This window comes from Podarcis cretensis (assembly GCF_951804945.1).
Source record: "Podarcis cretensis genome assembly, chromosome: 13".
NCBI classification, from domain to species: domain Eukaryota; kingdom Metazoa; phylum Chordata; class Lepidosauria; order Squamata; family Lacertidae; genus Podarcis; species Podarcis cretensis.
The window spans coordinates 19697418-19724918 of record NC_137182.1 but is presented as its reverse complement, the minus strand read 5'-3'; the positions used below and the strand labels follow the sequence as shown (position 1 = coordinate 19724918).

The window sequence follows — 27501 nt, the reverse complement described above, 5'->3', positions numbered from 1 at the left end:
GGATATGTGGAGAATGATACTCCACAAAGGTGGCAGAAAAGCACATCACATCATTATGGGATGGTGGCCGTTGGGGACGTTTTATTGTAGAACTGGGTCAGAGATTGAAGATCAGAAAGAGTTTTGTTTCAGATGCAAGGCACCCTTTAGAAAGATTGATTTTTTTTGGACTGGAAAGGACCTGAGCTAGCAAGAGGGGAGCAGAGGAAAATGGCTTGGCGTTTCCATCAGCTTCTATTTAAACAAGGGATGAGGGAGCCCAGGCCCTGGTGCCAATTTTGCACCTCCATGCCTCTCTGCTTGACCTTCAGGACTCGACACAATCCACACTCTTTCCTCTGGCACACATCCTTTTCCTGAGAGGTGCCCCTCACCAGCTGTGTAAGGATGTGTGTAGAAACTAGGTTACTTTTAAAAGGTAAAGGTAAAGGTACCCCTGCCCGTACGGGCCAGTCTTGACAGACTCTGGGGTTGTGCGCCCATCTCACTAAAGAGGCCAGGGGCCAGCGCTGTCCGGAGACACTTCCGGGTCACGTGGCCAGCGTGACATCGCTGCTCTGGCGAGCCAGAGCCGCACACGGAAACGCCGTTTACCTTCCCGCTGGTAAGCGGTCCCTATTTATCTACTTGCACCCGGAGGTGCTTTTGAACTGCTAGGTTGGCAGGCGCTGGGACCGAGCAGCGGGAGCGCACCCCGCCGCAGGGATTCGAACCGCCGACCTTTCGATCGGCAAGTCCTAGGCGCTGAGGCTTTAACCCACAGTGCCACCTGCGTCCCTAGGTTACTTTTATACAGAGGCAAAATGTTCATTCGATGCTTTGTCGCTTTCTCTTCTGTGCCCCCACCCACGCCACTGGCATGCTGCCCCCAGAAGGCTTACCATAATACAATGCAGCCCTAGAGTTGGTTCAAGCATTCCTGCAATGCAGGGGGTTGGACTAGATGGCCCCTGGGGGTCCCTTCCAACTCTACAGTTATATGAAAAAGATTCCCCCACCCTACACTGCTGATTGAAACAAATGGATATACAGTGGTACCTCAGGTTACAGACGCTTCAGGTTACAGACGCTTCAGGTTACGGACTCCGCTAACCCAGAAATAGTACCTCGGGTTAAGAACTTTGCTTCAGGATGAGAACAGAAATTGCGTGGCGGCAGCGGGAGGCCCTATTAGCTAAAGTGGTACCTCAGGTTAAGAACAGTTTCAGGTTAAGAACGGACCTCCGGAACGAATTCAGTTATTAACCCGAGGTACCACTGTACCTTTCTCCAAAGTACCCTGCTATTTCTGAGTGAGAAACAACAATGAAGGTGTAGCCTTCAGGCTACACAGTGTGTGTGCATATGTAGCAAGTAGTGGGTGCTAATGGTTTGTGAGCAGAAGGTATTTAGGTAAAGGTAAAGGTACCCCTGCCCGAACGGGCCAGTCTTGACAGACTCTGGGGTTGTGCGCCCATCTCACTTAAGAGGCCAGGGGCCAGCGCTGTCCGGAGACACTTCCGGGTCACGTGGCCAGCGTGACAAAGCTGCATCTGGCGAGCCAGAGCCGCACACGGAAACGCCGTTTACCTTCCCGCTGGTAAGCGGTCCCTATTTATCTACTTGCACCCGGAGGTGCTTTCGAACTGCTAGGTTGGCAGGCGCTGGGACCGAGCAGCGGGAGCGCACCCCGCCGCAGGGATTCAAACCGCCGACCTTTCGATCGGCAAGTCCTAGGCGCTGAGGCTAGAAGGTATTTAAAGCAGCAGAAATGCCAATATTCGGAAAAAGTGAGTGGGAGGGGAAACGTTTCAACCTCACAGGACGCTTTGTAATTCACCTTAAGGTGGGCATTCCTGGAACAAGGAACTTCAAAGAGAGGCTGCACCTGCGAAGCTGCTGATTTCACAATTCACCAAGAGGTTTAATGCTCTGTCCTGTGGCTCGAATTAGGGTAAAAAACCCCAGCAACACTACACATGCAAATTAGCTGACCAATGCCAGGATCTTTGCTTTATCAACTCCAACCCATTTGTGTGGTGTTTATGTGAACAGCCACTTTAACATAATTACCAACGGCTGCTTTTCTGCATTTCATTCTTTTGCTGATCTCACTGCTTTCAGTCCCACCCGTGCCCAAGCAACCTTGTGTATATCAGCCTGCAATTTAAAACGAGGCTTCATGCATCTGATGAAGTAGGCTGCAGTGCTCAGGAGCAAGCCAGCAGTAAATCACACAGAGTAAGTGAGGTTAACTCTTTACAATCAAACGTTGGTTGTCGAATGCCCTGGAACTCGGACGTTTTGGCTCCCAAACGCCACAAACCCAGAAGTGATTGTTCTGGTTTGCGAACGTTCTTTTGGAACCCGAATGTCCGACGAGGCTTCTGCGGCTTCTGATCGGAAGCTCCTGCAGCCAATCAGAAGCCTCAATTTGGTTTTTGAACATTTTGGAAGTTGAATGGACTTCCAGAACGGATTCCTTTCGACTTCCAAAGTACTGTTGTTTAGTCGTTTGGACGTGTTCGACTCTTCGTGACCCCATGGACCAGAGCACGCCAGGCACTTCTGTCTTCCACTGCCTCCTGCAGTTTAGTCAAACTCATGCTGGTAGCTTCGAGAACACTATCCAACCATCTTGTCCTCTGTCATCCCCTTCTCCTTGTGCCCTCCATCTTTCCCAACATCAAGGTCTTTTCCAGGGAGTCTTCTCTTCTCATGAGGTGGCCAAAGTATTGGAGCCTCAGCTTCACGATCTGTCCTTCCAGTGAGCACTCGGGGCTGATTTCCTTCAGAAAGGATAGGTTTGATCTTCTTGCAGTCCATGGGACTCTCAAGAGTCTCCTCCAGCACCATAATCCAAAACATCAATTCTTTGGCAATCAGCCTTCTTTATGGTCCAGCTCTCGCTTCCATACATCACTACTGGGAAAACCATAGTTTTAAGTACTACTGTATTAGAAAAAAACACAATATGCACAGGAGTGCCGGGCCCAATGAGTTCAGCAACTGGTCTTTGGTAGGTCTTGCCTCTATAAAGTAGCTGTGGAGACTGAAGGTCCCCCACTTCCACAGTTGCCTGTCTCCTCCTCTCCAGGGTTTCCCCCCAAGCATTCTGAGACTGCATCTGTGTGTCTGGCCTTTGCTCCTCCCACTTCATGCCTCTCCTGGTACTGGGAGATCAGGAGAAGGAGAGCTGGTCGCAACAGGAGGAGGAGACACCCATGACTTTTCACCAGCCAGACTCATCTCTACCTCTTGGCCTCCCTCCTCTCACAATCCTGCTTCAGCTTCTTTCTCCAATTCTGGATTTCTCTCTGCCACAGACTCTCCCTGCTCACTAAACCCTGTTCCCCCTTCAGCTTCCGACACCCCCTCTTAACATTGTCATTTGCCTCTTGCTCTGTTATCCTCCCTTCCCCACAGCTTCTTGGGGCTATGCTCATTTCCCTTCTCCCAGGAAACATCTCTTTCTGGAGAAACATCTCTCTGGATCTTGGTGGCAGTCTCAACTGAGCTCCTGTAGTATCGGTTGTTTCCACAAGGTGTCAGACTAGCACCATCTTCCCTGACCCACAACTTCAACTTCTGAACCTGTTTGCACCCATAATCCAGTTTCCCTTTGTAGCTACTGGGAAAATTGCCTTGTTTCTTTATATAACACATTGTAATTCTCCTCCACTTCCCGATTATGACCCTGCAGGCACCGTTATTCTGCCTAGAGTGCCTTACGCTATGGAGAAGCTCAAAAGCAGTCATTGAACACTGTAAACATTCCCACAGATTTAATTTCTGTCTTCCTGACTCCAGCCCAGAGATTAGCAGTTTGTGGCTCTCGTTCAGATGCTGCTAAACTCCAATTCCCATCAGCCTCAGCCAAGACGGAGAATAATCTGGGACGATGGGAGTTGGAGTCTGAGGAGATCTGGAAGCCACAGGTTTCTCATCCCTGATTTAGTTTGGAAACCTTCAGACATCATTTGTGCCCTGTGAGTTTTTCATACTGGAATTTACAACTACTTCTGCCCCTCCAGCTGGATGCATTCAGGCCAGGATCTGGACCCACAATGGGTCTCACGCCTGTGGGGCTCTTTGGGATTCTAGCCACAAAGAAGCATCTTATGTCACTGAGCTTTTTTGGAGGTTATCCTCAAGTCAACAGCTCCTGTTTAAACTGGGAAATGCCTCCCAAGTGTTTGGCTTCCTTTTATAATTCTCAGGTTACTCCTGTTTACAGAGAGCTCTAGAGGGAACAGCAGAAGTACCCACCCCTGCTATTGGTTTTCTCCCTTTCAAGGAGCTTCAGCCTTTGGTTTCCACCCTCAAGATTAAATGAGTCACCATGGAATCCTATATCTGTCTACTCAGAAGCAAGTCCGGTTAAGTTCAATGGGACTTACTTCAACAGAGTCTCTTAAAAGATTGCTGCTTTCCTGAAATCAACCACCAGCAACTTCAGTTTCTAACCATGATTCTATCCCTTTAGAAGTGGGGGTAGGTTTCTGGCAGGGTTTAATTGCTTAATTGTATCAGTTGTAGTAGTAGTAGTAATAATAATAATAATAATAATAATAATAATAATAATAATAATTTTTTATTTATACCCCACCCTCCCCGGCCAGAGCCGGGCTCAGGGCGGCTAACACCAGTAAAATTACAATAGAAACATAATGGGGGGGGGGGCAATTTAAAATACAGGTTAAAATGCAATTTAAAAAGCAGCCTCATTTTAAAAGTAGCCCATAAATCAAAACCGTAAGGAAGACATAAGGGTCAGACCGAGTCCAAACCAAAGGCCAGGCAGAACAGCTCTGTCTTGCAGGCCCTGTGGAAATATGTCAAGTCCCATAGCGCCCTAGTCTCTTGTGACAGAGCGTTCCACCTAGTTGGCGCCAGTATTGGAAAGGCCCTGGCCCTAGTTGAGACCAATCTAACCACCTTGCGACTTGGGATCTCCAAGGTATTGTCATTTGTGGACTTTAAGGTCCTTCGCGGGGCATACCAGGAGAGGCGGTCCCGTAGGTACGTGGGTCCTAGGCCGCATCGGGCATCTCTGCATAAGGCTAAGTAAGGCCTCTGCCTGAAACCCCGGAGGCCTGCTGCCGGTTGGTGCATGCAACAGTGAGCCTAATGGGGACAGATGGTCTGCCTTTGGTGTGAGGCTGCGTCCTCTGTTTCCATCTTCTCTGTTTGGTTGCTTTTAACTCGCTTCCCAGCTCCCGCTCCCTGACCCACGGTGCAACTTCCCACCCCACCTCATCTCCGGATGTGCTGTTCCTCGTCTCAACTCTCTTGACTGCTCCCATGCCCGCCGCTCCTTCCCATCTGGTTCTGCGGTCCCGTTCCATTCCTACCGAGAGTGGGGACATGGAGGGCCGGGCGCCATCTGGCATGCTCTTGCCAAGCTTTCCCAAGGGGTCTTCGACACCAGCTGATGGCATCCGCTTCAGGCTGGAAAGATATCCTCCCCTCTCCCCCCTTGCCGTGTGCCCTCACTTCAGCTGCATTTTCTGGGCCAGCCCCGGGCAGGATAAGCCCATGGCCCACAGGGCAGGTGTGGAACTTTCCAGCTACAGAATTCAGACTTTGCTTGCGGGGGGGGGGATTGGTCTTTGTGGGTTTGTGTGTGTATAGCAAAGGAGGAGAAACTAGGTTGCCTGGAGCACAAATTGGACAAAGCTCAAAATTCGTGGGGATTAAATTGACCAGGGGAGGGGAGGGTCATGTTAAGACAGTGTAGCAAAGCAGAGCATGGGCATAGCCAGGATTTTTGTTGGGAGGAGGGAGTAGAACCTCAGTTTACTATGTATTTTTATTGATTTTTTGGGGGGGGCTGCCGTTCCCTGCCCTCCCCGGCTACGCCCATGAGGCAGAAATGTGAGTCAAGGGTGGAGGTGCGTGAATAGGCCCGTTTTGCTCCCTCTCAGTTTCTCATTTATTTCCCTTTTAATTTGTATAGCGCCTTTCTAAACACGCAAGGCATTAGAAAAGCATTGTTTAATGTGTGGATAAGATATAAGGATTTGTTAGAAAAGAAAACCCCAAGATGGTTGTCACCAATGGAAGCGAAGGCACAGAAAAAACTCAATATGGAGGCCAAATGGCCGAAATATTGGGAAATTTTGGAACAAGATGGAGACAGAATAAAATTGCAGAGCTTTGAAAAATTGAAAAATAAAGTTGGCTTCATTATTAGCAAATAATGGAGGCATACAATTCGGACAAAAAAGTTGGCTTCCAGGTGAAAAAATCAAAATTGGAAACAGAATTGTTTGATCCAAAAACTAAGCATTTGTCAAGAATGTATAACTTGTTGCTGAGATGGAACACTCAAGATGAAATGGTGAAATCAGTTATGATTAAATGGGCACAAGATGTTGGACATAACATAATGATGGCTGACTGGGAACAGTTATGGACCACAGGTATGAAATTTACGGCATGTAATGCCCTAAGAGAAAACTTAATGAAAATGATTTACAGGTGGTACATGACACCAGTCAAGCTTGCAAAAATTTACCATTTGCCCGATAATAAATGTTGGAAATGTAACAAGACTGAAGGTACATTCTTTCACCTTTGGTGGACATGCCCAAGGATTAAGACATTCTGGGAGATGATTTATAATGAAATGAAAAAGGTATTTAAATATACCTTCCTGAAGAAACCAGAGGCCTTTCTCCTGGGCATGGTCGGCCAACTGGTGTCAAAGAAGGATAGAACATTTTTTATGTATGCAACAACAGCAGCAAGAATACTCATCGCAAAATATTGGAAGACACAAGATCTACCCACCCGGGAAGAATGGCAGATGAAGTTGATGGACTACATGGAATTGGCGGAAATGACTGGCAGAATCCGAGACCAGGGAGAAGAGTCGGTGGAAGAAGACTGGAAAAAGTTTAAAGACTATTTACGGAAATACTGTAAAATTAATGAATGTTAGAAAAATGTTGGAATGAAGTTATATGGCTTTAGCAGAAATGTTATAAGGAATTAAGGACAAATAGATTAATAGAGTATTAAAGGGAAAATAAGGTTAGAATGTGTTAAGATAATTATAGGATTAAAAATAGAGGAGGATGGAACGGAATTGCTGAAAGAATTAATAGAAGTGGAATACAAAAAGGGAGGTGTGAGGAGGTCACGGAAATAAGGGAATGAAAGATAAGATATTGAAACTATTTGATGTGTTTTAAATTGTGTTTGTTTTGTTTTGTTAGTTTAATGTTAGTGTTTTTTTTCTTTTTCTTTTTTGTTTGTTTTTTGTATTGTATTGTATTGTGTTGTATTGTATGGTTTTCATTCTTTGTAGTGCTTAAACTGTTGGAAAAGGTAATAAATATTATTTTTTAAAAAAAATAAACACACAAGGCAGTTTACAAGCTGAGGAAACAACAAACCAGACAGCAAAGACCACGTGCCTCACAGCAATCTGATCCAATACAAAAAAAGTCGCAATAAACAACTTATATCAAATAAAGCAATATCCCATAATCCATTGCAAAGCTGAAAAAGGCCTTATGTGCAAATGCGAGGAAGTTAGTCAGGCATGCTTCATCTTATATTATCGTCAAGAGCTTAAGCAATCAAAAAGCCGCTCCTGAAAACATTTGCACCATTTTATAAATTGGAAAGTAACACTGAAGCTCTGTAACGGGGACTGCCTATGCATTGTGCATTTTAAACACATGGCCGGTTGCTGCCCTTTCTAGCCCTGACCTGGTGCCAGGTATGGAGTAGGTTTTGTCGTAGGATGAACCCCGCAGGTCGAGGAGCCAGAGGAGCAGGTAGGACTGTGTTGATACCCAAGGAAGAAGCTCTGGAAATGTCAGAAGAGGAGGTGGAGTCACCCCACAGGCCTTGAGAATGAGACCTCCAGAAGCTTTAGGTCCAGGCCAAAGAGCAACAGCACAGTATGTGTATTGGGATCTAGAGTCATCGGGTTACTTGTGAGGAAGGGGGTCTACTTGTGAGTAAGTGGTGGTTAGGGCCCAGTGTAGGAAGCTGGAGTATTGAAGGCCTTCTTCTTGAGCCTTCCAGTGCCTTGAAACAACAGGCCTCCAGCTTCTTGTTGCTGACTCTGGTTTTGCCACCCTTACTGTGTTGTACTTTGTGAATTACTCGGCAAAAAATAGAGCTTCAATGGTTTCTTGACCTTGCCTCTCAAGTCTAGTTTAGGGTTGCCAGATTTCAAAAAGTAAAAATCCGGATACAAAAGTTGTTGAAAATTTTTTTGCAAAAAAATACGTTTTTGAGCTATTTTGTTAGGACATGGGTTGTCATACGCCCGGGTTTTCCTGGACATTTTAACTGATTTTAGGAAATTCTGGCCAGACACTTATTTCAAAAAGATGAATCCCAAATTTGTCTTGGAAATTCCAGACGTATGGCTGACCTATACAACTTCCCTATGTTTGACCTTGGTCTGTATGTTTGACCTTGGTCTGTTTGAACTGTGCTCCCCCAGAAACCTTGTCTGTGTCATTGCGTCCTTTGGTGAGAAGCTGGTTTGGGGCCAGATGGGGACCCCTGGAGTGTGACAGCACCCCATAATTCAGCAGAAGTCATTTCCTTCCCTCACCAAAAATGTTGGCCTAAATTTGCATCGATATGTCTATATTAAGGTAAAAGGTAAAGGTACCCCTGCCCGTACGGGCCAGTCTTGACAGACTCTGGGGTTGTGCGCCCATCTCACTTAAGAGGCCAGGGGCCAGCGCTGTCCGGAGACACTTCCGGGTCACGTGGCCAGCGTGACATCGCTGCTCTGGCGAGCCAGAGTCGCACACGGAAACGCCGTTTACCTTCCCGCTGGTAAGCGGTCCCTATTTATCTACTTGCACCCGGAGGTGCTTTTGAACTGCTAGGTTGGCAGGCGCTGGAACCGAGCAGCGGGAGCGCACCCCGCCGCAGGGATTCGAACCGCCGACCTTTCGATCGGCAAGCCCTAGGCGCTGAGGCTTTAACCCACAGCGCCACCTGCGTCCCTATGTCTATATTAGCTTGTGCAAATATGTGCCTTTGCCCAGAAAGGCTTTCAAGGACCTAGCAATACCCCCAAGATAGTTGCTTTGGAGAACTGACTTTTAGATGCCCTGATTATTTGTTACTATGAATGTATTCTTATTGCAAAGGCAAGAGGTGTGTGGGGTTTTCTCCCTCTGGTGCTAAAGTAACGTGGCAAGCCTTAACTGGCACAGGTGGGTACTGTTTGCTGCTGTGCCTCAGGCTGCCAAATGTATTGGGCCAGCCCTGGGGGTGGGTCCCACGACTCCAAGCTTGGGATTTTGGGGAGCCCATGGCTCCAGTTAGAGCAGCCTTTTTTCAAACTGCAGGCCTCCTGATGTTTTGGGCTACAACTCAACTGGAGAGGGCACCAGGTTGGCAAAGGCTGAAGGAGAGGGGCACACTAGCAGAACGGTAGAGAAAGCCTCAGGGGTGGGTGATGGGGAGAGATGTATTTTCCATTCCCTTTTGATTTGACGTGCTTGGCACCCCAACACACACACCCCCACTCTCCAGGACCCTGAGAGATGGTTGGGGGAGGGCAGCAGCAGCTCGCTCCGCCGCGCTGGATCGCCCCAGCCCAGCCCCTGCCTCACATCAAAGTGACACGTGCTAAGGATCTGGTTTGGGGGGAGGGCTCAGGCCTTGTGACAGCAAGCAATGGGTGCCACCTTGCATTGGCCTCTGCTTGGAGGTTCCTTGACGTGGGGAGGGGGGGGCAGTGTGGAAGCAACGCAAGGAAATATTTCCAGCTCCGTTCTCCACCAGATTTCCCCAAAGAGGCCTGTTTGCTGCCTTTCAGCCATGTGGCCCTCCATTATCCTGTCTGGCCCTCACCGTATGACACCCCTCCCTATCTGGTCGTGACTCTAGTTTCATATTTCTGAACCTGGACCTATGGAAATCACTGGCTACTGTTAAAACTCCTTCTTTCTCTCTCCATCTCTGGCCTCAAGGGATGTGGCTGAGGATCTTCTGCTACCCAAATCCACACACACACACACACACACACCCCGTCCAAACTGCTATTTCTGGGGCAGCCTTGAGATGCATTAGCTGGGGTAAAGGCATGCCTTTGAATAGAACCACCTTAAAGTCGCAATTAACGAAATCAGGGCCCTGTCAGTGGCAGGAGATAATCGGAAGCGAAGGAGCTGAGGGGAGGGGGCAAGGGAGAGCAGCGAAGGACAGGGAGTCAAGGCAGGGGATGTGCTGGCTCCCCCAATTCACCGTGGGGGCAGGCTGAGGCTTATCGGCGGGGGGGGGGGGTATATTCTGCAGAGCCAAGTATGGGTGCCTAGGCAGCACCGCAAGGGGTCTTGAGGTCTCCATAACCCGTAACTGGACCCAAAGAAATATTTGGGACTCGGGGAGTCCAGGCCCCGATAGATTTGGAGATGGTTTGCTTTTGCATTTCTCAAGGGGGTGGCGGCGGTGCGTGCAGAAGGAGCAGAAGCGAGAGGGACTCTGTGCTCCAGACTTCCTCGGCAATCCGTTCCCTCCAGGCATCCTCTCGCCCACCCCTTTCCCCATGCCACTTCCAACCACCCACCCTACAATCGTGTGTGTCGCCGGGCAGATAGATCGGGCCTGACAGTCCCTGGCTCCCCCCAGGCCCCCTTCACACATGAGTCAATCTGCTTTGCATTTTTAATTGACGGCGTGTCGCAGCAACAGAAATTTGTACTTAGCTCGCCCCCCCCTCCCCCCCTTCCGACTCCCCGGGCCGCCATGTGGACAGCCTTCTCTTCTTCCTTCTCTTCACAGAGATGCTTCCAGTTATGCTGTGCACCATGAGGTCCCTTCGAATTGCTAGAGAGCCCTGATTTTTTTTTGGCTCCCTCAGTTTTAGCCTCGCAGTGATGGTCTCTGCCAAAATGCCCAGGATGCTCTCTTTCTCTTTTCTCTGCTTGGTCCTGATGTGATAACTGCTTGCATTCTCTCATTTGGGCTTCTCAGTCCTGACCCCAGGACACTGTTGTTTTCCGACGCCCAAAACCATCCGCTCTGATAAGCCCTCTTTATTGCAGTTCAGTCCTGCGGCTCATTATCATTATCGTTATTTCATACCAAAACTTTAAAATACATATTTTAAAAGGATCATTTGCCTAAAGTCCCTAGCTACAGTATACCTTTAAATCATATACAGTGGTACCTTGGGTTACAGACGCTTCAGGTTATAGATTACAGACTCCGCTAACCCAGAAATAGTACCTCAGGTTAAGAACTTTGCTTCAGGATGAGAACAGAAATGGCGCGGCGGCAGCGGGAGGCCCCATTAGCTAAAGTGGTACCTCAGGTTAAGAACAGTTTCAGGTTAAGAACGGACCTCCAGAACGAATTAAGTTCTTAATCCGAGGTACCACTGCATGGTCATATAACATATCCTATTTTAAAACAAATGTGGCATAGTGGTTAGGCTGTTGGGTTAGGACCTGGGAGACTTGGGTTCAAATCCCTAGTCAGCCATAAAGCCTGACCTTGGGCCAGCCACTGTCTCTCGGCTTAACCTACCTCTCACAGGGTTGTTCTGAGGATAAAATGGTCGAACGGAGAGCCGCCCTGAGCCCTTTTCAGGGAAGGTGGGGGATTTGAATGTAATAAATAAACACCGTGCTGAGAATATCCATCATTTGCATCTTACCAGTTTTCTTTTCGTTTCAATATACAGCAAGCATTCCTGTCTTCGTTGTTTGTGCTCTTCCTTCCCAAATAATATGCCATGATGTCCCCCACTTTCCTTACCGCTGATCAGTTTTAGGGAGATTATTGCTTCTTTGTGATTCCTTCCGTAGCTCTTAAGCATATTCTTTCCATTTGTCCCCACAGGGTTCATCATTAAATTCTGACCTATTGCTGATGAGAATTACAAGGACTCCTCTCCCACATGGGCTGTTTGGACCATGCCTGATGTTTGGACCATCTCCTGACTCCCTTTTCTCTCTTGTAGGTTCTTTGGTCTTAACCCATCACCACCATTATTGCTGGTTTTGGGCTACTGGGTCCTTATGTGCTGTTCCCAAATAGGGATGGCTAAATCTGTCAACTTCACTTTCTCTGTTTCTCATTTATCCAGTTTTAATTTCAGTTCCCCACATTTCCATAGGAATTTGCAATTATTATTTTTTAATCCTTATGAAAATCAATTAGAATTTAGTGCAAATTTATCCCAATATACACATTTTTGTGCCAAGCTTTAACTAATTTACACATTTTTGCAATTTTCCCTAATGCATTTTTGTGCTATTTTCTCCAAATGCAAAAGGTTGTGCTCATCTTCCCCCTAATATATGCATTTTTGTACGAACTGGTTAGGGAGGTGTAACACAAAATTAAGAGAAGTACAATTTTTATTTTTTTAAAGGTTTTATGATGAAGTTAAGCCACTATCCAGTTTAAAATATGAAATAAAATAAAAAAGAAGAGGGGGTGAAACCAACTGTACAAAAGCAACAGGGTTCAGTGACATTATCTCATAAAGCACACAGTGAATTATATGCTACAACAAAAACTGACCTGATACAGAAATAATGCAAAAGCAAATGTTATGAGCAGCAAATAAAGCCATATTTCATTGGGATTTGCCATCCCTGTAATTGGCCTGTCATATAAGTAACACATGGCCACGAAATGGAGGCCAGCAAATGAAGGCACCATGAGATAGCCTTAACTATGTCAATTTCTCAGAAATAATAATAAATATTACTGTATTGAACCACATAGCTAAAGAAAAAACCCGAAGATTCCTTCCAGTCCGGTGTTACTGTCAAACGAGCAGCTGTTAATAGAAAAATTAAAAGTTGTTTCCATATGAAGTCCATATTTGACCAATCAAAAATTGATAAAAGACACAGCTTGGAGGTTAAAGTCGACGGTATACCTATCATTCCAAAAACTTCCTTCATTACCTCTTTCCAAAATTTGTGTACATGTTTGCAAGACCACCACATGCACCGCTAAGTTCCTTTTTCATTGCATTCTCTCCAACAAAAAGGGGAGCAGACTGGAGTCAAGAACCATTGATGGGTTATTTTTAAGGCCTTTTTCTTGGATATTTGCAAGAAAGGGAGGTTTCAAAAGATAGCTGCGTTGTGGTTCATGTACTGGTATGAGACATATGAATTCAGTAGTTTCTCATTAAAGTACAAAGTCAGATTGCTTCCACATCCCTACCAGAGTCCTGTCCTAATTGCCTACTCTTTTCTTCTTCTTCTTCAGCTTGTTTCCTAGACCTTTTCCTGTAGGCCAGGTTTTCCAGCTGTTTTTTGACTACAGTTCCCATCATCCCTGACCACTGGTCCTGCCGGCTAAGGATGATGGGAGTTGTAGTCCAACAGCAGCCGGAGACCCAAGCTTGGGAAACTCTGCTGTAGGCTATCTCCCTTCCTTTCACCTCTCACAAATTTTCCAGCCTTGACCCAGCTGGATTGCTGCTTCTATTCTTTCGCTGCAAGTTGGTAGGTTCTGACCCAATGCTCTGACCCAACCTGCTTTGCCTCTCTTCTTGCTTGTTTTGTTTTAACATCAGTGATTGTTAGTCAAAATGGATGGCTACCAGCCATGATAGCTACTGTATGTACTATCTTCGCTGTTGGAGACAGTATGGCTCTGAATATTAGTTGCTGTAAGAACAAGATGCTGGACCAGATGGGCTTTCGGCCTGATCCAACAGGACTGCTCTTATGTTCTCATAGATACTGCCATCTTCAGAGGCAATCTGCCACTGAATCTGCCACTGATTACTAGGTGCTAGAGGGAGCACTGAGGAGGGTCCTAGTTACAGGCTTCCCAGAGGCATCTGGTAGATGATTTTATGGAAGTCGGATGCTACACATTATGTCTGATTTAGCACTGCTTTTCCTTTCTCAAGGTGTTCAGTCCTGACCTGATTTCCCCTCCTCCCATTCACTTCCTCCCTTTTGCTCTAGTTGTGACCTGTTGCTGCTGCTTGACCCGCAATTTCTGTCTTTCATCTTGAAACCCTGCCTCACCGCGCTTACCTGCCTGTCGTCTCCCTTAGGCTAAGTCGCGGATCTCTGGCTCTTCTCAATTAAATCCAGTAGCCTTTGCTGTTCTCCTAAGGCCCTAAGGATTCGTTCCCTCTGTTCCCAGCTTTGACTTGGGATTGAGATTTATGGATAGAAGAGTAGGACGGGAGCAAAATCTTCCCTTAGGTCTCTGGCTGAAATGGAATCTGGTCTAGCTTGTTGGTTGTCTGAATGAAGATCAGGGCATAGTACATTGTTGTTGTTGTTTAGTCGTTTAGTCGTGTCTGACTCTTCGTGACCCTATGGACCAGAGCACACCAGGCACTCCTGTCTTCCACTACTTCCCGCAGTTTGGTCAAACTCATGCTGGTAGCTTCGAGGACACTGTCCAACCATCTCGCCCTCTGTCGTCCCCTTCTCCTTGTGCCCTCCAACTTTCCCAACATCAGGGTCTTTTCCAGGGAGTCTTTTCTTCTCATGAGGTGGCCAAAGTCTCCTCCAACACCATAATTCAAAAGCATCAATTCTTTGGCGATCAGCCTTCTTTATGGTCCAGCTCTCACTTCCATACATCACTACTGGGAAAACCATAGCTTTAACTATACGGACCTTTGTTGGCAAGGTGATGTCTCTGCTTTTTAATAGTACATTAAAATAGTACATTAAAAGAACCTAATTATACATTAATACAATCTTTTAATAGTACATTAAAAGAACCCATTACACAGGGTTGGGAATCAGCACTCCTGGTTTCTCTGGGAATGACACTGAATGTTTCTTTAGTCTGCCTTTATGCAGTAGGCTCATTTCTACACACACTCTCACGAGCCTCTGTATTCTTCATCCGGACAACCAAGAATCATGATCAAACTTCAGGGCATATTCCAGGCAGGCAAAAACACCCAAGGAGGATGTGAAGCAAGGCTGGGATGTGGCTTAAGGAGCATCTTGAGGGCTAGACAGAGAGGCCTGGATGCCTCAGGTCTGAGATTCCCCACCCATGCTTTAGAAGATTTGAGTATGAGAAGTGGCAAACAAGGACACCTAGGTTCTCAGTGAGAGCGGATTCTCTGGGGCTTATGTGGCAGTTCAAGACGGAGGAGAATGTTGCTCAGTCCAGATTTTTAAGCAAACGGACCTAATTTGCAGCTCCTGGGTTAGTACATGAATCGGAAAACAGTTACCCTTTGGCTTTTTCACCCTGCCCCAAATTTTGTGATTCGGTTTTCAGCTCAGAAACCATATAAAAATGTGTATTTTTAGGACCAACTGCATTAACAGATGTGTGTGTTGGGAGCCAATATATGCATTTTGACAAACATTTTGCGATGAAATATGCATCTATTTATGTATTTTCAATAATATAGAATTTTCGTATGGATTAAAAAAATTCACAGATTGCGGGAACGGGAGAGGAGAGGCTTAATACGAACAAACAACACGTGTGAGGTTGACGCTGGCTGGAACTAGACGGAGCCATCCATCCCTGTAATTTGGCTGGAGTAAGCGGGGCCTGTGTGAACTTGGTGCTCAGAGGCTGATGGCCTAAGATGAAAGGGGCTGGGAGCAAAGATTCCTGGCTTCTCATTTTTTCCACCCCTGCAGCCTTTGACTTGAAGGTGGAGCTCGCGCCTCTCTCTACGCCGCCTGTCCCATTTCCCCCCCCCTCCCCATCCCCCGTAGCCCTGACCGGCTATGACAGGCTCCTTCTCTATGATTTCTGCAAGCAACGGCGCATGGTCGTATAGCTGGGGACTTCTCTCTCTTTTGCTCTCTCCCACCCCCCACCCCTGATCCATTGGAGGGAATTAAGTTCAAATCTGACACGACAACTTAGCACAAATGTCACAGTAGCATTGCATCTCTCCCCCCCCCCCTTGGCGCATCCCTATCCTCCAAACCACCCCACCCCCGTCTCAGTGCCCAGGAATGATATTTATTCCTGTACAACGCCCGCCCAAAAGCCATTCTCAGCGCCAAAACAAGAGCGTGTGGGTATATGGGCATTAGGCGCTGCAGAAAGAGAGGCATAAAAACCCACTGTTGGGAGGCCATGTAAACAGGACGGCAACGGACCAAAGGCCGGGGCGAGATCTTCCAAAAGTAGCCACGGAGGAAAGAGGGGCATTTGAGGGGGTGCCTGACACGATCCGAGGGTAAGGAACGGAAGGGGTGGAAACTAATAGGTTTCAATGGTGGGGTGTAGCCTGGCCACTGGGTGAAAGGGGGAAGAAGGAAGCGGGCACAATGTGGTGGGCACTGCCTAGACAAAGGGTGTGTCGTAGTCACATACCCAAAGGGGGTATCCTGCTGAGATTCAGGTACCGCGAAAAGAAGCTTTAAGGTCTGGGATGCCCAAGCTGGGAAGGGAAACTAGAACTGGACAGGTGGGGAACAAAGGGAAGGTTTGGGGAAATTACGCCTGCAAGCTTCCATGCGAGGTAGGAACTTGGCTCTTGGTACTTGGGCAAAGGAGGTGCAGGGGAAGAGGGTGGTAGGTCTGGGGGCAAGAGTAGGATGAAGCTGTTGTTCTCGAACTGCTTTTCTCATTTCCTAGCACAGAGGAAGCACAAAATGCCTGTCGATTCCCGAACTGCGAGACGGCTTGGTAGAGTTCCCTCTTGGGTGTGTGGGCAATTTCCCTTTTCTTTCTTCCAGGCAACATAAAGCCCAGGTTGGGTTTGGCAGTGTCTCAAGATGCAGCCCAGCAGCCCAGTGAAATCCCATCGGTTCATGGCATTGAAGCAATGTGCAGGATGACAGCCCTTGAGAATATCGCTTTCTCTCGCCAGTTCACAAATGTTCTCTTTCGTTGCAGATGGATCGAACCCACTTTGTTCTTAACTAACTAAGCAAGCAACTGGTACTGACCCGGATATTGCCAGGCACTGATTGTTTACCATCAAGTTCTGCTCTGTTCTGCCTGATTGTAGTTTTCAGAACCAGAGGATTCCAGGTAATTATGGTTATGTTAATTACGTTAATGACTACTGTGTATAAAAACAATCTATGTTATCTGGGCAAGGGAGTGGAATATTGGCAAAAAATTTACCAAAGAATTTCCGGGAGAAGGCAGCTGTTTCAGGGGCAGAATTTTTTGTTGGTACTCAAACACATCCAAATATGTTGTGGATCGAAGCACTTAGGAATGGATTGTGGATTCTATAGAAGCAACTACTCTTGGGACAAAGGCGAGAATGGAGCTCAGTCCAGTGGATAAACCAATTTAAGGGACTAGGACTGGGGGAGACATTGCTGCCCCCTAGATCCTTGGAGTGGGGAGGATATATGCTTGAGGAAGTGAACTGTTGTATAACCTCAAATCCCATGCTTCGTTTCTGCTCAAAATGCTGTTTTTGTGTGATTCCCTTACGCCATGCTTACTTTTGCTCCGTCAAACCTTTCCCTGATTGTGTTTGTAATTCAAACCCTGCTCTTTCCTTCCCAAATCTCCTCATCTTAGGTCTGAAAGGATCCTTTACTTCCATATTACTGTACAATGGGACAGGGAGGGCAGCCATTTTGGGTGTGTGTGTTTATCAGTCTGGGAGCAACCCTCACCCTTGCTAGTGTGGACTGCTACAGTTGAGTTTGTGTGCGAGTGCGGGTGGCCGGCTTTCCAACTGAGGGTGAAGAAAGATGTTGTCTGTTGTTCTGAGGAAAATGGCCGTATGGGGTTTTGAGGTACCTTTGTGAGATGGAACTCTTGAATCCAGAGCTCCTATGGGTTTCAGGTGGGGGTTGAAGGAAGAAGACGAGAAACCCGAAAAGTGAAATTCCGATGACTTTTTAAGCGATGTATATGGGGACAGATGAGTGTTTCCGTGTATACTCATAAAAGGGATGTTTTGCGTTTTCCAAAAATGGCATTTGTGTGTGTGTGTTGCCCTTGTGTGTCACACGGGTGAGCATTTTGTGATCACCTCAGTGGGTATGTTCGTACATGATGAAACCCAGGCATGTAAGTCGGTGAGAAAACTATGCAATTTGTGTAAGTTTTTGTTTTGGCGGCATGTCTCTCTGTGTGTTTATATAACATCTGCAATAGGTTTGTGCACAGCGGCTGCCATAACAAGCGCATGCAACATGGCGGGGGCTTAAATGGAGGAGGGTGCTATGTTTCTGAATGCGTGCATGAGGCAAACCTTGAGGTGTGCCTGTTGATTTTGTACTGATAATGGGGCTCCCAATCGTCTCCCATGGAGGTCCATTCCTTCTTAGCATGAGCAATGTTTCTGCCTTGGCACAATTACTGATGTACTAAATGGTCTCTGCCTTCAGACCATTTAGTGCATCAATAAAGGCTTGTGTGTGAGGAACATGCATATAAAGAAAAAGGCGTGTGTGTTCCTGTGCACATTCTGCCCCTCAAAGAGGTCAAGTCCTAGGACCAGCTGACCTTCGGGATGCAGACTTAAGTTCTGGATATCTAGGCTCTGCATTATTGAATCTGCTTCTGTGATATAGGATAACTTTGCAACAGCAGAAAAGGAGAGAAGGGCAATTCTAAGAATGGTTTGGGGAGTCCGTGATGTAGACCAATCTCTCCAAAGCTAAGCAGCCTGGGCCCAGCCTGTACCTAGATGAAAGACCAGCTGGGAAACCCATCTCTGCTGTCTTGATTGTAGTGGAGGCAGGGCAGGAAATATAACAACAAATAAATACATCCTGAAGACTAGTTATTTGCTTTTTTTCTGATTGAAACCTGAAATTCTAAAATATGGACCCAGACAGCAATGCAGCAGAAAGCCTGTGGATTTTGCGAGTGTTTTTGTGACTATTGTTTCGATGTTATTGTGTATCTCATCAGTTTTTTGCATTGTGTGCCATGGAGAAGCTGTGGGGGTGCATATCAGGTGTGGCCTGTTCCTGGATGGGTGTGCCCAATGCATTCTGGGATATTCCCCATGATTTGGTACCCCAGCAGCAGCAGGGCAGTTCTGACCATGCTTACTCAGAAGTATGTCCTACAAACTTTGATGAGGCTTATAAGCAAAGTTAGGCTAGCCTTCTAAATTTCCAACGCCAGCCAGATGCCCTTTGGAAGCCTGCAGGCACGGCATGGAAACAATAATAGCCTGTTGTTGCTCCCAGCAAGCGTTATTCAGTGACAAGCTGCCTCTGAACCTGAAGGGTACATATAGCCATTGTGGCTAGTAGCCTTATCCTACATAAATCTGACTCATCTCCATTTCAAGCTTTCTAAGCTAGTGGCCATCACTGACCAGGGGTTTTGCTCAGGAGTGGCCCAAGGTAGCCTGAGCCCCACATCTTTTACATTAAATACTTAGTTCATAGCATTTAAAGGCAAAAAAAGAGAAACCCTTTGCTTTCAGAGTGGCTCGGCTCACTGCAAACTGCAATGCAGCCGAGACCACAGCTACACTCTTAATATGCCCAGAGGTAAAGACAGGGGAGGAATTCAATTCAGTTCCCATTAAAGGTGAACGTACTGGGTTGGCACTTCCCCCAACAAAACATGAAGCGAAACACAATGAACTTTCGCAATTTGCAGTTCTCCGAATTTTGCAGTGCGGTCTCCGGCCCAACGTATACAAAAACGCCAGGGTAAAGTATAAAGAAAATGAATGCATATATTAGTGAAAATAACAGACCAACATGCATTATATTAGGCAAAGTGCTTTGCCAAAAAATTGTGTAATAGACATATTTTTGCATGCAATTTCCCCCTGCAAGGAGGAATTTACACTAAAATGCTGGTGAATTTTCACAATTTGGATTTCCCCCTAAACAAATCCACAAACTGATGTTGAGATCTAAACTTAGGGTTGAGAAAAATTTCGAAATGGAGAGAAACCAAAACTGACAGATTTGCCCATCCCCACCTACAGGCTGATTTATTGGTTGATTAATTACATTTTTATCCCACCTTTCCTCCAAGTAGCCCAAAGAGGCATGTGTGCTTCTCCTCCTCTTAATTTCATCCTCAGGACGCCCCTGCAAAGCCTACCCACCAACCAATTTGTGTCTGACTTATTTTTAAGTACCTAGCAACACCCCAGCTGCCACGGCATATTGAGACGGAGAATTCTGTAAGCTGATGTTCTCCTTGACCTTTTGTAAGAAAGGGTCCCGTTTACATTCTCAGCGAGGCAGGTGGTGCTGTAGGTGGTGGTAGGAAGGGGAGAAAACATATAGCAGTGCCTGGAGGCATGATTTTGATAGCCTCCAACTACAAAAGGTACTTGGGACGCAGGTGGCGCTGTGGGTTAAAGCCTCAGCGCCTAGGGCTTGCCGATCGAAAGGTCGGCGGTTCGAATCCCTGCGGCGGGGTGCGCTCCCGCTGCTCGGTCCCAGCGCCTCCCAACCTAGCAGTTCGAAAGCACCTCCAGGTGCAAGTAGATAAATAGGGACCGCTTACCAGCGGGAAGGTAAACGGCGTTTCCGTGTGCGGCTCTGGCTCGCCAGAGCAGCGATGTCACGCTGGCCACGTGACCCGGAAGTGTCTCCGGACAGCGCTGGCCCCTGGCCTCTTAAGTGAGATGGGCGCACAACCTCAGAGTCTGTCAAGACTGGCCCGTACGGGCAGGGGTACCTTTACCTTTACCTAACTACAAAAGGTGGATGAAGGGAAAGTCTGGGGAGGTGAACAATAGCAGGGCTGCCACAAAATTTTGACGCAATCCAATGACTTTTCTCTTTGAAAGCATACCAAAAACCAAAATTTTTGATCCCCCCCCCCCCCGCAAAGGTGGATGAAGACCGAGCACAAGAATGATACAGAAAGGTTGATAGAAACCAGTTTCAGGGTGTAGAATTTGCTGTTGGATAATGTGGAGTCATATGTGCATTATTTTCTTTGTCCTGGCTTCTTCCAATCTGAAATTACACATGCGACTTAAAAACGTAGCAGTTCCATTGCTTTGCTGTGCAGTTAAAGACATTTGTGTGTGTCTTTTTGCAAGGTACAGGGGGAAGCCTCCTTTATTAGTTAAGAAAAATATAGCTCAAGGGGGGGGGGGAGGGAAGCCCCGCGAACAACAAGACACTGGCGTGATTATTCGGTGCAATGAGTTTTTATCCATTCTGAAGTGCTAATGATGCAGGCATGTAAGATTTCTGTTTGGAAAAATTAAACAATAAATTTTGAAGCAGAAACTCTGAAATACCCTGTCTTTCAGGGGATCGGACAAATTTTACATGAGGTTGTGTCTTTCCTCTCCTTTTATTTATAACCCTGATGTTTTTCTGATTCTGTACTGCACTCATGTTCATGTGTGCTTAGCTCCATCATATTTTTGGTCCATTTTGTATCCCTTTGCTTTTTGATTTGGACTATGGCATATCATATAGTATTGCTGTTGTCTGCTGTTGTCTGTAGCTGTGCCTTTGCATTTGTGTTGCTCTACTCAGTGAGCTATGCATTATTACTCTGTGTTAAACTGAGTTGTAATGGATATTTTTTCATCTATATGCTATCAGGTTCTGTTAGCTGCTGTTTGTCTAGTATGCGACGTTTATCAGTCTGAAAACATAGCAACTTTCAGATAAATGAATCCCATTCTTGTAACGTTCCTTTTGCATTTGTATTTTCAAATTGCTTTCATCTTATCCCAAGAGGTTTGTCTGAAGTGCATTGTTTCAAAAGGTTCAAATAAGAACAAATGCAAACTTGCTTGATTTAACTAAGCTTTCTGCTGATTTGATTTGTGATTTCCATCTGTCGCTTATGGGGCTATATTGCACATTCCTCAACACTGATTCATCAATATTCTTAATTTTACTGCACCTTTTATTTTGCTTTCTTGCTCTTTTACAATAGCACGCTTCAAGCAACACAGCCTCCAAACTCAAAATTTCTGTATATCTCAAAACTTGGTTAAATCCCTCAGATTGCCCCCAGAATAGCCAGACTAGATGTTATGCAAGAGATCTGTAACCAGGATCTCCTTAAAAAGGGGGGGGGGCTTCTTGAGAATATGGGAGTCTAAATTTGGACAGGACCACCCCTGAAGCTGCTATTTGCCATGCAGGTGAAGACATACAGGTTGCCCCCCCCTTGTCTGACCAAAGGTACTTTTCACATAGAGAAAATAGAGATTGTTTTCAACTTGGCAGAACAGCATGAGGATACGATTAAGCCCCTCCCCTAGTGCCGTGGTCCTGATCCAATTCCCAGGCCTTCCCTGATGGCTCTTTCGGACTCCAACAAGCAAAGAGAAACTGTTGGAGAGCCTGATCTCTAGGAATGGAGGAGAAATTTGATTCCGTTCGCATTGAATGGCGAACTTTCGGGATTCACACTTTCTGAAACCACGTGTGAAGTGAAACACAGCCATCCATCGAAAAATTCGCACTTCTCCATTCAAAGATGGTGGTGATTGTGATTTTATTGTTTATTAAATATGTATGATCTCCATCTGCAGATCTCAGGGCGGTTCACAACATTAAAAACACGGCACAAAAGCACCAAATGCAGGATAAAAGCAAGAACAAAAAAAAAGCCAATAAACAAAGATGCTGAACATGCTTGCAACATCTGCTAATTGATACTTGGCCCAGGCTGAACAGAGCTGCTCCAATAGGGGTATAGTTTCCTCTAAGAGAACTCTGGTCAATCAGGGTTCGTGTCCTTGGCTGGGAATTGTTGCTTGTGCACATGACGTTATCAAAGACTCACATGTTCCTTCTAGACCAGGGGGGGCGGGTGCAGGGATGAACCTCCAAGCCCATGAGCCTAATCCAGCCTTCCAGCCCTATCCATTTGGCCTGAGACACCGTTTTGGGCAAGCAACACCCACCTGCCCTACAACTGACACAAGGTGTGGGGCAGGTGAAGGTAGGGATTGGCGAAACAAGACTTTGTAGGGACGGCAAAGTCCTTTGCCAGCCCTGTGCTTGGTAAGCCTCCTCCTATATTCGGTACGAATTGTCATGTGTGCAGTCATGTGTGCAGCATATGCCCTGACCGTTGTGCCAATGTGTGTCTGGCGGATTTGTGTTCTCTGCATGTCGCTGTGAGGCAGATTCTCTTGCGATGCGTGTATATAGGCCTTTCCTAAATACAGGGTGCGTGCAAAGGACTTTCTGATCCTTGCTTCGCTTTTCACATACTAATTCTGCTGGCTTCGCCTTGCCAAGAGGTGCAGTGAGCTGCCGTTCTGACCCCCACTTACCTGGGATTAACCTCTGCTGAACTCAACAGGACTTACTTCTGAATAGGCACTGTTAGCGTTGCAGCCTTAGATCGCCAAAGAAGAAGAAGAAGAAGAAGAAGAAGAAGAAGAAGAAGAAATCATCAAGTTTTTATAAATATATAGCAGATGCCTTTTTTTTTTATTTCTGCCTTGGGCAGAAAAATTCCCTTGGTCCACCCTGTCAATTCTTTCAAATGTATTCTAATTTAAAATAACTATATAAGTCTTTTATATGGGTCACCTGATACTTCGGGCAGCTCACATCGTAAAACGATAAAACACGAAACCATAAAGCAACAAACTGCAGCATAAAAAATAGGCGGCAGCGAGCGAGAAGTGAGCAACAGAACCAGTTTTACAGCCGGACTATAAATATACAACATGTAAACAGTGGTTCAAAGAGAAGTTAAAACCAAGCCAGGGATACTGTGTGTGCATTATGCATTGCTTCCTCCTGGCATCTGAGGTTGAAAACTTTGCCCAGAGGCAAGAAGCAAACATTTTAAACTTGGCTGCAAGTCTGAAGCCGTCAAGGGGGAGAAAGAAACCTCAATGTACGAAGGAAGTGCTATTGTCAAATCTGCAAAGGAGCCGTATTCAAAATACTTGCTACCCTTTACATGTGCTTTGTAAACTGAGTACATTTATTATTTGTGAAGCCAAGTGTGATATCCTGTGCCTTTGGTCGCTTCCAAACGACCTCTTTATCGAGCATTCATCCTGATTTGTATGCACAATGTTTGCAGGCAGGTTAGACAAGGTCGGTGATTTATTGAGCATTCGTTTGTGAGGGGAGCTTAAGGTGATGTCGCGCCAAGCAAATGTTACCCTGAACTTTGCAGTGCATTTCCTTTTCCTATTGCGGTAAAAACTCCGATTCAGCTTTAATTGCCCAGCCTGAATTTGCCTGCATGTGATTGAATCCAACCCGAAAACAGCGACTGTCTGGAAGCACCCTATGTTGTGTAATGTGTTTTGGCATCCGCATGCTATGGAATCCACGTAACACTGTAGTCTGGGCTGGGGAATATGGCACAATGTCTTTTTCTCTGCATGCCGAGTCCTCAGTGCGCAGATGTAGTAGTGACTTCAAAACAAGGGTGTACAACCTTTTTGCTTTGTTTTGTTGCAATGGCCGCTATGAGCTGGGCCCAAACCAGCGGTGGAGAAGACCAGAGCCAAAAGCACACATGAGCCCACTCCTTCCTCCTTTTTCTTGCTTTTCCTGACATTCCCTTTTTTTCTCTCTCTTTTTAAAAAAATAATATTTATTAGCCATTTAAAGATTACAAAAGAAAAGAAAAAGAATTAAACAAGACAAGACAATACAATACAAAAACAAAACAAAAACACCACACAACCCAAACCCTAAAACATTGAATCAACCAAACAAAACAAAAACAATTAAAAACACATCCAATAATTTCGATATCATAACTTTCATTCACTTGTTTCAGCGACCTCCTCACACCTCCCTTTTTGTATCCCACTTCAATTAGCTGTTTCAGCAATTCCTTTCCATCTTCCTCTGTTTTCTGTCCTGTAATTTATCTTAACATATTCTAACCTTATTTTTTCCCTTTAATACATTTACCATCTGTCTGTACCTAATTCCTTATAACATTTCTGCTAAAGCCATATAACTTCATTCCATCATTTTTCTAACATTCATTAATTTTACAATATTTCCGTAAATAATCTTTAAACTTTTTCCAGTCTTCTTCCACCGACTCTTCTCCCTGGTCTCGGATTCTGCCAGTCATTTCCGCCAGTTCCATATAGTCCATCAACTTCACCTGCCATTCTTCCCGGGTGGGTAAATCTTCTGTCCTGACATTCCCTTTTCTCTGTCCCTCTCTTCCTTTTAGAACTTGCAGGGGAAGGAAAGATCTTTCACTTCCTGACAAGGGGGCCAAGGGCCCCCCAAGTTTCAAGGAGGGGGGCTGGGTCCCCTCAATATTTTGCAGCAACATGTGCACACTTATGCATGCACGACATGCGCATGTCACACAGCATGTGTGCGTGTGTATGACGCGAGCATGTCGCACGCACTGGGTGCCTCAGTCGTGGGGACAGGCTGGCTTGCCTGCTTACTGGAGCCTTGCGCTGAAAGCTTGCAGAAGGCCACATGGAATAAGCCCAGTGTTGGGTCTGCACACTGCTGTGACGCACCTGTTGATGAATATGGCTGTGAGCTTTCTGCAATTGGCGGCCGGTTTGTTTCTAGGACCATTTCAAGGTGCTCATGCTAGTTTTAAAGCTGTACATGACTTAGGCCCCAAGATTGGAAAGACCTCTTCATTTCCTACAGCCCCTTCCAGGTGTTATGATCAGCAGAAAGGGGGGGGTCCTCTTGGTAGTTTGTTTGTTTATTGAATTTATATACCGCCCTATATAAATTCAATACAGCCCTATGGGGGACCCGGGTGGAGCTGTGGGTTAAACCACAGAGCCTAGGACTTGCCGATCAAAAGGTCGGCGGTTTGAATCCCCACGACGGGGTGAGCTCCCATTGCTCGGTCCCTGCTCCTGCCAACCTAGCAGTTCGAAAGCACATCAAAGTGCAAGTAGATAAATAGGTACCGCTCTGGCGGGAAGGTAAATGGCATTTCCGTGCGCTGCTCTGGTTCGCCAGAAGCGGCGTAATCATGCTGGCCACATGACTCAGAAGCTGTACGCCGGCTCCCTCGGCCAATAAAGCGAGATGAGCGCCACAACCCCAGAGTCGGCCATGACTGGACCTAATGGTCAGAGGTCCCTTTACCTTTATACCGCCCTATACCCAGAGGTCTCAGGGCAGTTCACAGAAAAGATCACAATATATAAAATCAGAATAAGAACAATAACCCAATTATAACCTCCACCAAAAAAGAGCCACATTTGAAAAGGGTAAAAGGATGTCGATCAGGTCAACCAAAGGCCTGGTTAAAAATGAATGTTTTTGACTGGCGCCTAAAGGTATGTAATGAACAGGGCTGTCTTACCTATAGGCGCTAGGGGTGTGGGGCACGCACCCGGGCGCCAGGCTCTCAGGGCGCCAGGCCAAGAGTGTGGGGCCCAAGAGTTGAGTCTGGGGAAGAGCCTGCCTGCCTGTCGATTGGAGCGCTGCGGCAGGCTCTTCTGCTGCGGGTGGCTCTGCGCCGCGAGTTTGGGGGCAACCGAGCCAGCGAGACGCTGAGGTGGCTGGCCAGCTCTGCTCTCCTGTGTGACTAGGACTGGGAAACCAGGTGGGAGGGTGCCAGGCGGATCTTTGCACCCCGGCACCGCGTATGCTTAAGACAGCCCTGGTAATGAAGGCACCAGGTGAACGTCCCTGGGGAGAACATTCCACAGACAGGGAGCCAGTGCAGAGAAGGTCCCTTCTTGTGTTGCCGTCCTCCGGACACATGAAGGTGGGCCTCAGAAGTTGATCTCACTGTCCAGGTAGGTTCATATGGAAAGAGGTGGAAACCTCCCTTAGAGTTTTGGGGTGCTGGTGGCCCAGGAGACGGCATTCTCTGTGGCAGCCCCTGACTTCTGGAATTCCCTCCTGGCCGAGGTTGCATCTGGCTTCTTCACTATCAGTGAACGTTGAAGACATACCCCTTTACCCTGGCCTATGACACCTGTGATGTGTGTTTTCAGGGCCCACCCTATTCCTGCAACTGTCATCTGTTTTAAAATTCTGAAATTTAAATTGCTATAATCACCCCCCCCCCCACAGGATGTGCTATGGAGAGTGGGGTGGGAGGTTGATAATAATAATGGTCAAGAATAGAAATATAAAGTAATGGAGTCAATCTCTTGGCTCTCCTCTGATGCTCTTGAACAAAGTTAATAAAAACCTCAGCTCAGCCGGTTAGAGTGTGGTGCCGATAACGCCAAGGCAGTGTTAGAAACTGAAATATGAAAGCTAGCAGCTAAATGGCACCTTAAGCCAGGAGTCAGCAACCTTTTTCAGCCGTGGGCCATCCACCGTCCCTCAGACCTTGTGGTGGGCTGGACTATTTGGACTATTTTATTTGGGGGGGGGGGGGTGAACGAATTCCTATGCCCCAAAAATAACCCAGAGATGCATTTTAAATAAAAGCACACATTCTACTCATGTAAAAACACCAGGCAGGCCCCACAAATAACCCGGAGATGCATTTTAAATAAAAGGGCACATTCTACTCACGTAAAAACATACTGATTCCTGGACCATCCATGGGCTAGATTTAGAAGGCAATTGGGCCGCATCCGGCCCCCGGGCCTTAGTTTGCCTACTCCTGCCTTAAACCTAGGTTATGGGCGCAACAACGGAATGTCTAGGCGCGCTTTTTTATAACAAGAATACAAAGCTGAAAATGAATGAACTGCAGCTAAAACTTTTTCACGTGCTCTAGTCCCTC

At 46.5% G+C, this 27501-nt stretch overlaps 2 protein-coding genes across 6 annotated transcripts in view; one reads left to right on the top strand and one right to left on the bottom strand.

Moving 5' to 3' along the window:
* Positions 1 to 5435, bottom strand: part of LOC307200862 (reticulocalbin-1-like) — a 28285-nt gene extending 22850 nt beyond the window's left edge. For both annotated transcript variants that reach the window (XM_079949892.1, XM_079949891.1), the window contains exon 1: positions 5235 to 5435. In XM_079949892.1, the coding sequence (XP_079806018.1) occupies positions 5235 to 5420 (186 nt within the window). In that variant the 5' untranslated portion in view covers positions 5421 to 5435. The remainder of the gene's footprint in view (positions 1 to 5234) is intronic.
* Positions 5436 to 7717: 2282 nt separating this feature from the next.
* Positions 7718 to 27501, top strand: part of LOC307200895 (paired box protein Pax-6-like) — a 50480-nt gene continuing 30696 nt past the window's right edge. For all 4 annotated transcript variants that reach the window (XM_079949943.1, XM_079949942.1, XM_079949944.1 and 1 more), the window contains exons 1-2: positions 7718 to 7895; positions 16792 to 16929. The gene's annotated coding sequence lies outside the window, so the exon portion shown is untranslated. The remainder of the gene's footprint in view (positions 7896 to 16791; positions 16930 to 27501) is intronic.